We start from the raw sequence: 11,971 nt of genomic DNA on the forward strand, positions 1-11,971 counted from the left end.
TGTTGTCCAAGGCTCAGCCTACCTATATATCCTTCCATTACTGTGGTGCCAGCCATGACACGTCTTCATGAGTCTAACAGTATCATTGTGTTCAGGACTTCCATACTGTAGCTCACTGCCCAGATGATTGTTCTTGTTCTCTGGTATTGGCACAGGAGCAACATTATATCTGGTCTGTGTCATGTTAGACATATCTCATCACATTATTTTTTCCCATTAAAAACTTTAAATGGTTCAATCTGGAAGTGAGAGCTAACCATTCTTGGGTAGGAGTGGAATTGACGAAATTTTGCCGGAGACAGAATATTTTCTCTGTCACCGAACACCTTTTTAAAACTTTTTTTTTCAGGACTTTCAGCATATCCTGAGAATAATTATATCTTTTGGTGTAAAATCTACGAAAAACCTATATTCCCAGATTTGAGCAAATTATTCTAAAAAAATCCACCCCCACAAGAATGTGACATGGTCTGTGAGGTATTTATCTTATTAACCTAAACTCATACTGGAACCCATCGTTGTGTAGAAAAATGGACAACATTTTTATCACTATATTTTGAGCTGTAAATCATGCTTTGACCATCATTTCAACTTTGAGGATTTAATCAATCTCATTAAAATCAGATCTTAGTTTTCGCTACCGCTGAACAAAGATCTGAGGACATCCCATTACAGGTCACGTCAGAGCGACCTTTCGCGAATTTTGACCTACCAATAAAATGACAAGAAATCGACATTAGCCAATCAGACGGCAGCTTTCTCGAGCTTTACGACACTAGTTTCAAACTGGCGACTACGCTTCGAAACATATTTTGACATATTCTCCATTAAAAAATTTTGAATGGCTTATCGATGGCCTAGATTGTATGGATATAATCATAAAACCTGTAACTGTCGTTCGGAATACCCCGTGTTAAATATTTCGTGGTTGCATGTTCAGAAAAAAACATTCCGACTGCCAGTTTCATGATCTGGAAAGCGTCACTCTGATTGGTTGGATAAAAGGTCGTTCTGACGTGACCCTTAATGGGATGGCTTCAGATCTATGTTTAGCGGTAGCGAGAACTAAGATCAGATTTTAATGAGATTGAGGATTTAATATGGATAGTTTTATTTACAGTGATTATTCCTGATTTTGTTTCATGATTGTTAAAAGCATAAAATACTACTCAAGAGAAGTTAAACAAAGGCCCAATTTGTTATATGACATGACAGATTAACTGTAGTCATATAAAAATAATGGGTGTTCATTAACTTCTTTTCAGTAGTATACATACTCATTTGTCATCTCATGATAAATGCATTCCAATATTTTCTTGATGTCGAATCATTAAGTGGACAACTTCTAGTATTTACTAGAAACACATCCTCATTCAACCATCTTTATTCGGAGGTTGGGTTTAGTTGTGAACATTCAGTATATTTATGTTGTTCATCCAGTAAGTAAACATATCCTTGTAATCTACTTCTTGGCACTTATGAAATACTCATTGTTACCATAGTTACAGATAAGTTTGTTGTTTAGTGAAATAAATATTATCATCTTGACACTTTGTCTGTACTTTGTGAGTGAGTGAGAGTGATGAGGGAATGTTATTTAAGTTTGCAGTCAGCAGTATTCCAGCTCTAACCTCATAAACAAAACAAAATAACCTTTTATCATCTCCTTGATCTTGTGGGGGATCAAGGAACTGTTTCCTGCAACCTAGGCTGGTCGCAAGAGATGAGTCAATGGATCACGCGGTCGGACATCCCCGTGAAGATCCGGGTTAGAATTTGTCTTCAGCTACCAATGCTTGTCGTAAGAGGTGAGTTGAGGTGAAAGTTTGTTTAACGTTGCGTTCAAGATTATTGCACTTATATAGTGACATGCATGCACATGTGGCTGTGGCTGTGGCTGTGGCTGTGGCTGCTTGTACTAGTCCAGACTGATGCCGATTTATAGTGCTAGCTCACCGAGATACCATGCCGCAGTTTAACATGAATACCCAAATCAGACACAGTGTACTGACTCCGAGCCGACCTGTCCTTGTTTTAGCCCCTTAATGAGGAGCACCAGACATGGTACTATCTCTTAACGTCTTTTGGTATGACGCGGCTGGGGATCAAACACTGGACCTTCCGCTCTCCGGGTGGATGCTCTACCACTAGACCACGGAAACTGTCGCTTGTCATAAGAGGCAACTTAATGGATGGGATGGTCCGACTCTGTGATTTGGTTGATCATGATGGCAATTGCTGGATTGTCAGGTCCACACTCGATTAATTACAGGCTGCTATATTGATGGAATATTGTCGTGTGTGGTGTCAACAAACCCAAAACAAACAACTATCACATCCTTGACTGTCAGCTCCAGTCTATTAGGATACGTACCCTGGACCCTTTTGCCACCATGATATCACTTTGCATCTTCCGCCCCATTAATCACTCATATTGCTCAGAGGATGGTTTCACGCTCTTATTTTGTTTTATTGTTTGACACCATACTTGGCAATGTTCCAGGAATACAACAGTGGCCTGTAAATAATCAAGTCTGGACAAGACAATCCAGTGATTGATTGTTTGTTTGTTTGTTTGTTGTTTGACGCCGCACTCAGCAATATTCCAGCTATAAGATGGCGGTCCGTAAATAATCGAGCAACTGGGCTACGATGACCATATGTCTGCCAGACACTAGGGCCCAGTTTCATGAAGTGATTTTTGCGCTATAATTATCGTAACTCGAATATTTTAACACAGACTTATTACAGTCGTAGTGCTATGATCGCTTTATGAAATGGGCCCATGTACTGACAGCCCTTGAATTGAATGATCCAAGCCATAATTGTCTGGTAAATATCAACCATTTTGTCCAGTTTATATACCCGAGAACACAGAAACACTGCATGTTGAAAATGCAAGTTGGTACTCAGACCATATTTTGATTATCAGTGCTTAATTTAATGGGCATGCAGCTCTCACACAAATGTCTAATATATCAACATTTAGACTCATCGACGTTTAAACAACAAAGGACATGGAATTCCATTCTTTATAACATAAATTTCCGACAGCAGTACAATGTCTAGCAGCAAAGTCTTCGTATCTTACAGTGCATCATTCAGAAACTGGAGCAGCTGGGCTCTGTTCTTGTCTCGCTGGAAGAGATCAGTTTGAAACACATGTATTTTGGCAGTTTACCATATCCAACCTAATAAGTTATTATTACTTTATAGTGTATTATCGTTATGATATTTGAAGAAGGGAAGTGCCTGCCTATATGTTTTTCTGTCAGATAAGCCCTATTTTCGGTCTTCAAAATCGCAACCCCAATACTGCAACTGTTTCAAACATAGAACAATAGACTATCAAATTGAGAACCATTTATCTTACAAATCTTACACAACGGACAACATATCAGGCGTATTCTCAAGCAATGGCATTTATCAAAAAAACATTAGTTTATTTGTGTTCTTCCAACCAACTGCTCTCCTTGAAGCTGAGGATGGATACGATAAACAACCAAAATAATGAATCCAATTATAAAATCCAAGTGCCTGCTGCACTTCGCCTACCCCGGAGTGATGATGAAACACTTTTCCACTAACACATGTGAGCACCCAAAACAAATGAAACAGCAGAATACCAGGAATACCGCAAACCGTATTTCTTGTAATAAACATGACTGTTGTGTGAAAGAAAAAGAAGATAACAATACTGAGTTACAAGTACTCCAATATGAGCTCTGGAGCTGACTGTGATTTAGTTGCTTTTAGACCCTGGGCCCCATTCCACAAAGCGATCTTAGTTCTAAGTTGGTCGTAACTCCCATACTTTATCATAGGCCTACGACCAACGTAGCACTAAGATCGCTCTGTTGAACGGGGCCCTGGCGCTGATTTTGCCATTTAAATTGCTTCAGGCCTATAGAGGAAATACAGTACAGTGTTGTTATCCCGTTCTTCACTTTCATCCTCAATCTTGGATTCTAGTAAGTACATTAGTCTACCTCGGTCCTACGTTACGGTCTGACGCGACGTATCAAAGTATGAAAGGATTTCAAATCTTACAGAGAGAAGTATCCTATCGGAGTAAGAGATCTGATTTTAATGAGATTGTAGTTAGTATCTCAAACTACAGTCAAATAGCAACAATCTCCTGTTCTACCATTATTTTGGGATATACATAGTTGTTTCAGAGTTGCGCTCCTTAGCCAAACCAGGATCTGCTGATCCTGCATTAGAATCTGAAGTCTGACAAGCTCTGGACCTGTTCTTGAATTTTATACCTAAGACTTTACCTGTCATAAGAGACATGCCAACAATTTTCCATCATCAAGCACAACTTCCCAAATGACACAGTGTATAATCGAGCTGAATCTCACCTGTTTATCGTGCTTGGACTTCTTCACCTTCATCTTGATCTTCTTCCCCGAGATGGAACTGCGGGCACCCTTCTCCTTCATATACTGGAACAAGGGAGGTAATCAGTGACAACAGTTTTCATATACTGGAACAAGGGACGTAATCAGTGACAACGGTTTTACATATACTGGAACAAGGGAGGTAGTCATTGACAACGGTTTTACATATACTGGAACAAGGGAGGTAATCAGTGACAACGGTTTTACATATACTGGAACAATGGAGGTAATCAGTGACAACGGTTTTACATATACTGGAACAAGGGAGGTAGTCAGTGACAACGGTTTTACATATACTGGAACAAGGGAGGTAATCAGTGACAACGGTTTTACATATACTGGAACAATGGAGGTAATCAGTGACAACGGTTTTACATATACTGGAACAAGGGAGGTAGTCAGTGACAACGGTTTTACATATACTGGAACAAGGGAGGTAGTCAGTGACAACAGTTTTACCAAGCTCCTCACAGCGATAGCCCGTTTGCGGAGCTCACCATACAATCGCTGCCACCAGTTAAAACTCCCCACTGTGATAGGTGGCCACAACCATGCTTGGGAGTTAAACCTTTTGAAAATGAAATATGATGGCATTCCCAAAGACATAAACAAAAGTATAAACGTTACTAGATTTGGGGTTAGAGGGGAAATTTCAAGATTCTTGTAATGGCCGCGCCCACACTGGAGGCAGTGATGTTACTGAGAGTGTAATGAAGGTGTCATGCGCTGGGAAGGAGCTTGCAGTTTTACATATAATGGAACAAGGGGGTAATCAGTTATATATACATGTACTGTGAAGGACTGATAATGCCTGGTTAGACAACGTGGATGGTGTGAGTGAGTTGGTTTAACAAGTGTCAGCTTGGGGGAGGAAAGCCCGAAGTGATGCAGCTCTTAGACGTTCACCACTGTGGTGAAACTCATAATCATGGGTATGGTGCTGACAAACCTAGAAACATAATCGGGGCGAATTGGGATTCAACCCACGATCATATGTTTCTGGCGTGCCCAAGGGACGCAACTCTGCATAGTGAATTGCAGCGCCTTAGACAACAGGGGCACCTGTGCCCCCATGTGAGTTAAGTATGAAGAGAACACATGTATAAATGTTTGCATCTCTTGGTACATGGGTACAACAAAAGGAGGGATGTAAATCTAGGAAATAATTTATTATAGCCTAATCATGTATTGGGACAGCCGGACCTACTCCTGGGCAAAATGGCTGTCCCCAAGTATGTGAGATCCCAACAGGTGATGGACACTACCTTAGAGAGCTGGACTGGTCCTTTGTCCTTGGAGTGTTTTCTCTTCTTCTTCTGTTGGAGGATTTCATCACCATGTATCACCCAGGTCAAAGGTCAAACAGCAGATGCCAGGTCAAGGTCACATACCAATACAAGGGAGGCAATCGTTAGTGATGTAACAAACCGAACAGAGAGAGTCAATAACCTATTTATAGCTCTTAGAACATGTCAGAAGTGAATAGGTGAATGTTGTTTTTATGCAAAAATCATCAATATTTCAGCAATATAATCACAGTCGTTATATATTGATTATTCAGTCCAACCTGGTTTTGGAGTTGTCTTATAAAAATAGCCATGAACATACATAGTTATTTTTGGAAAAGGCATTTAATAGAAATCTGCCTAAAAATCAGAAAACTGATCAGGTATTGACTTACAATTCTCACAAAATATGAGTCTGTACGCATGGAAAAGGTTTGTTGGTTGTTGAATGCTGCACTCCAGCTATATTCAAGCCATGATAGCAGGCTGTAAATACTTGAGTCTGGACCAGACAAACAATTCTGTTGAAGTATGATGACACGCAATAAGCCAAGTCAAAGAGCCAGACCTTCTGATCCATCAACTCGCCTCTTTTGGGGAGGTGAAATGGAAGTGAAAGCCTTGTTCAAGATTATTGCACTTACATAGCAACATGCATGCACGTGTGTGTTTGGCCTAATGTTGATCCTACAGCACATGTGTGTTTGGCCTAATGTTGATCCTACAGCACATGTGTGTTTGGCCTAATGTTGATCCTACAGCACTTGTTTGTTTGGACTAATGCCGATCTTGCAGTGCTAGATCTCTGAGATACCATGATGCAGTTTAACATGAATACCCCACTCAGACACAGTATACTGACTCCGATCCGACCAGTCCTTGTTTAAGCCCCTGAATGCCGAGCGCCAGGCAGGCTAACAAGCACCATCTTTTAATGTCTTTTGGTATGGTGTAGCCCAAAACTCCAGACCTTCTGCTCTCCAGGCAGATGCTCTACCACTAGACCACGAAGGGGGTCCGCCTCTTTCGACAAGCATGATAGACCTATTCTCCAATTCATGATCCCCAAGGGGAATATATTATAAGGGGTAAAAATCTTCAGCTCCTTCGTAAAAAACTTTCTGAATACCTTGTGCTTATGCTTGTGGTGTTTCTTGCTCCTCTTCCTGCGATGGTTATCATCTGTAGAAAAGAAAAACAACATCATAAATAAAAGTGCAGAAAATGTGTCTTGTGATGAAAAACTTTAGTTATTTTCTAAGTTCGATACTAAGTGCTTACCAATGGTAAGTGACCTTCATTATTGCCTACGTTTGAAAATGGCCCATAAAGTAGGTTGTACTTTATTCTACTTTGCATATGTTGTCCTAAATTACAATGGAGCTCTATGTCTTTGATGATAATAATAATGAGATTGACTCCATCATAAACTTCTAGTTATTCTCTGCAAAATTAGAGTAAACTGGGTTTGCCCTAGCCTCTTAAAACCATTTTGGTGAAAACCAAACAACTGGGCATGGTGCAGACAAACCAAGGATCGTAACCATGAAGTAACTAGGGATTCAAACCACAATCAGCAGATCCTCCTGGCAGGCTAAGGGACAAAATTAGTGGCAGATTAGAACACTGGGCCTACAGCACACAAGAATAAATGGCTGAAGATGGGTGAGAGCATGTGTTACCCAAATACAGTCAGTTGTTTAAGGATGTGGGTTTTCGGCAGTCCTTTATCGGGTGAAGCGACGTCCCAATTGCCACAGTGTGTATAATAGGAACTGTAGCTCACCTGATGAGGAAGAATCCGAGGAGTCCCTGTGTCTTTTCTTTTTTTTCCTGTGTCTGTCCACATCTGAATAAACAAGGTTAAATGTAACTTAAATAAATATAACAGTTTAAAATATCAGCAAAAGAAATCTGTAAAGCAGATTCCATTAACTTCAAGTGTCAATCATTCAATTTTTAAAGTATTACAATACTCATCACAACGCATGTCATGATACGTGCTGTTTCATCACACTGCTGCTACAACTCAGAGCATGAAAGTTCTGCTGATCTTTGACAGAATGGCTGTGTGTGTTGTAAGCCTACCTGATTCTGAAGAGGAGGAGTCAGTGTCGTCACTGCTGCTGTCACTAGACACATGTCTGCGTTTGGCTGGCCTCATGTCTGGATGAATGAGAAATTACCGGTACATCGGTGCATCACTAAGCAAACTTTGCACAATACGGTACCCTGGCATCAATTCACAGGCCCATATCGACAGTCCATGTTGTTATCGATCGATATCAATTAGCAAGTACAAACAATTTATTTAATTCCTCATAACTTTCATGGTCGTCTTTCCGATGCGAAACCATAATACAGTACATACACTTGTTTGTTTCTAATTATTTTCTCACATCTCAGTGTCATGTCGATAGGTATTAGTCAGTTGTCTGTCTTTACTTTTGTGAGTGAGAATATGGGCTCAATTCCCAGTCTAATGACTGGGTTTTCTAGACAAAATATTGTATATGCAGTATCGAGATATGTATCATATCTTGACTTCTGTATCGAGATATGTATCGTACCATGTGGCAACTTTTTCTTGACATCCATACTTGATACTTTAAAGATGGCAAACATTCTGTACCTAACCAGATGAAACATTGATCTCTTTCCTCCTCCGAGTCCTCACAAAATGCCAAATCCAACAAAACCATTTTGATACACAAACAAAACCTTCCTTACACATATGAACTCCCTACACTGCACTTAATACCTTTGTCCTCCTTACACAGGCTACCTACATCAGAGCTCCCTACACTGCCCCTTACCTCGCTCAGCCTTGCACAGGATAACATCAGAGCTCCCTACACTGCTCCTGACCTCTCTCAGCCTTGCACAAGGTTAACATTTAAGCTCCCTACACTGCCCCTGACCTCTCTCAGCCTTGCACAGGATACATCAGAGCTCCCTACACTGCCCCTGACCTCTCTCAGCCTTGCAAAGGATAACATCAGAGCTCCCTACACTGCCCCTTACCTCGCTCAGCCTTGCACAGGATAACATATCAGAGCTCCCTACACTGCTCCTGACATCTCTCAGCCTTGCACAGGATAACATCAGAGCTCCCTACACTGCTCCTGACATCTCTCAGCCTTGCACAGGATAACATCAGAGCTCCCTACACTGCTCCTGACATCTCTCAGCCTTGCACAGGATACATCAGAGCTCCCTATCCTGCCCCTTGCTTCTCTCCTCCAAACAACATATATCAGAGCTCCCAACACTGCCTGTTACCCCTCTCCTTACACAGGATACCACCTGAGCTCCCTACACTGCACTCACCTCTCTCCTCCTTGTCTCTCCTACTCCTACTAGAGTGGGATGAAGACTCCATATTGTCTCCAAAGTTCAGCTTATGTTGTCATAATACTCTAGACAATCTGCAAAAATGGGGAAAATTATATTTTTTATTACAACTGTCCATCGTACACATTTTCTAAATATGAATTTTGTTTCTTTGCTTCATCAAAAATATCAGTAGAAATATCTCTCAGCATCATCTAATTGGCATATTAAGGCTGTGATGCAGTAAGACCTAAATAAGGGACCCTTCCCAGTGACAATATCATTGTTTCTGTATTTTACAAAATCTCTCTACGATTGCTCAAATAGTTGGTTGGTTAGTTTGTTGTTTAACGCCGCACTCAGCAATATTCCAGCTATATGACGGCATTCTGTAAATAATCGAGTCTGGACCAGACAATCCAGTGGTTAATATCATGAGCATCAATCCAAGCAAAATGGGATCGATGACATGCATCAACCAAGTCAGCGAGCCTGACCACCCGATCCCATTAGTCGCCTTTTACGACAAGCATAGCCGCCTTTTACAGCAAGCATGGGTTGCTTAAGACCTATTCTACACCGGAATCTTCACGGGTCGATTGCTCAAATAAAGATTTAAAGTTTCTTATGAACATGATGCACACTTTTTCAATAAACATACATGTTGGCGGCCATTTAGTAATCAGACCTTACTATAATCTTGCAACGAACAAAAAGTTTATGATGATCATTAACTTGACATGTTTGCAATTGATATACCATCTGTATGCAGTGAATTACAAGCAGATAAACTATATCACCTAATTCCAAGTTTAATCAGATCATTATTTATTTATTAAATTATGACAACATATATTGTCTTAGTGACCTTTCCTTACCATCCACATAAGCACTGACATGAAAATGTGCACCTAGTGTTTTCTTGTTTTTGTTTAACGCCACAGTCAGCAATATTCCATTTACATGAACGTCCTTCTGAAAATAATGGGAGTCTGGGCCAGACAATCCAGTGACCGACATCATGATCTTCGCCAATGGGATACAATGACATGCATTAACCAAGTCTGCGAGTCTGACCACCCAATTCTGTTAGTCACCTCTTACAACAAGCATGGGTTGCTGATGACCAATTGTAACCAGGATCTTTGCAGAGGGTAGCCAAAATATGAGCAGCAATCATTCACTGAATGTTATTTGCTGCATAATTTTATAAACATGACCAATGCCACTGTTGTGGCCATTACATTTCCATGTCCTGTGATAGAATTTCGGAACAAGGTCCTTCGCATCCGAGGTCGACCTTTTTCACATGACCAAAGAAGTTAACCCCACCAACAGGGTAAGTATGCCATCTGATTCCAAGCGCTGCTACACAAGTCTTTAAATAACTAGACTATGACTCTGGATGAGGAATATTTTATTTCAACATTCGGACTATTTTTTAACAACATTAATCAAACAACAGGTAAACCCTACAATGCACATCCATTGCTGAGTCATGCATTACTTCCAGACTGGCCAACAATATATGCTACTGACAAGAAGTTAAAAAACACCCGATCCATTCATATTATTGTAGTTTATCTGTCATGACATGACATGAGAGATTAAGTAACTAAAACAGTTGGAATGTAATATGAAAGAATCCGTTGCTCCTTAACTTCTTTTGTGTAGTATACATATGTTCCTGATCAATGCTGACAGAATGTGAACAGATCTTGATATAGCTTCAAAACTGCTGTTCAAACTATTTGTTGTTTGTTTGTTTGTTTGTTGTTTTACGCCGCACTCAGCAGAAGAAGGGTTGCTGAAGACCTATTCTACCCTGGATCTTCACGAGTCTCAAACTATTTGTATTTTAATGATGATATTACATTTATTTATTCATTTATTTATCATTCATCTCAGTAATTATACTGTAGTCCAAAAATTGTGTGATGTAGAAATCATCCATGATTCAACTTAGTAAGAAACCATCTATTTGGTGACCTAATCTGAAGCCATCATTGATATTACCACGGACCTATTTTACCCTTGTTATACAAGTCCGTGGGATTACACTTAGCAAATTAACATTTCAGTCGGAACTAGGTCTGTTTGTTGTTAATAGTATTCCAGCTATATCATGGTGGCTTGTAATATAATGGAGTCCTGCCCAGACAATCCAGCGGACATTCCGCGCAATAATCTACAAAAGACACCGGTCTCCTAAATTTGATAGAGGAAATACGGTATGTTGTCAACCATTTGTTTACACGAAGGCCGTGTCATCAACCCTGACTAGAACTGAAACAACCTTGGATTTTTTCTTTCATTATGATGAACAGCATCGCCACATGTCATGAAGAGCTTAAAAATTATGACTATGGAGGGCTATGCTTGACTCAAGAATGTTTTAATTTTCAAACTCAAAGCACTCGATACATTTTTTACAAGAACACATATTATGACATATGTACAATGACTCCCCTCTACTTGCGCCAGTTCCTGAAACAAGGTTGCAACATTGTAGAAGCTTACTTCGAAGTGTTAAGACAGCCGACGTTTCGGTGTATATATTCTCTTACTTACCTGCATGTTAGTCTGACGAACAACACGTACAGCGGTCTGATGTCTCACTCAGGGGGACATAATCAACAGCTATAATCGAAGGTTAGAGTTATTCGCCCTTGGTGATTGAGCATTTACGCTGATTGAAAATACCACATTGCCTCTATTAGACGTCATGTTCCAGTACACACCGACCTATAATATTGACGCCAGGTCATACGCTTTTTCCACAACAATAGAAGCCGGGCCGCAAATGGGGCTGGTTCATCATGTGATGAAATGAATTATCTCTATCACATTAACGTTCAGCATTATTCCAGCTATGTGACGGCGTTCTGTTAATAATCGAGTCTGGACCAGACAATCCAGTGATTGACATCATGAGCATCAATCTACGCC

At 40.3% G+C, this 11,971-nt stretch overlaps 1 protein-coding gene across 1 annotated transcript; it reads right to left on the reverse strand.

Moving 5' to 3' along the window:
• Positions 1 to 3,018: 3,018 nt before the first annotated feature.
• On the reverse strand, positions 3,019 to 11,751 carry LOC124116140 (protein FAM133-like). Its single transcript, XM_046477362.2, has 8 exons — positions 11,594 to 11,751; positions 9,020 to 9,117; positions 7,778 to 7,855; positions 7,476 to 7,538; positions 6,819 to 6,871; positions 5,669 to 5,719; positions 4,365 to 4,448; positions 3,019 to 3,138 (listed from the first exon to the last, which is right to left on the reverse strand). The coding sequence occupies exons 2-8, from the start codon at positions 9,069 to 9,071 to the stop codon at positions 3,088 to 3,090; spliced, it is 432 nt and encodes a 143-aa protein (XP_046333318.1). The 5' UTR covers positions 9,072 to 9,117; positions 11,594 to 11,751; the 3' UTR covers positions 3,019 to 3,087.
• Positions 11,752 to 11,971: the final 220 nt, after the last annotated feature.

This window comes from Haliotis rufescens, unplaced genomic scaffold (genome assembly GCF_023055435.1).
Source record: "Haliotis rufescens isolate VD_foot unplaced genomic scaffold, xgHalRufe1.0.p SCAF_3, whole genome shotgun sequence".
Classification (NCBI taxonomy): Eukaryota; Metazoa; Mollusca; class Gastropoda; order Lepetellida; family Haliotidae; genus Haliotis; species Haliotis rufescens.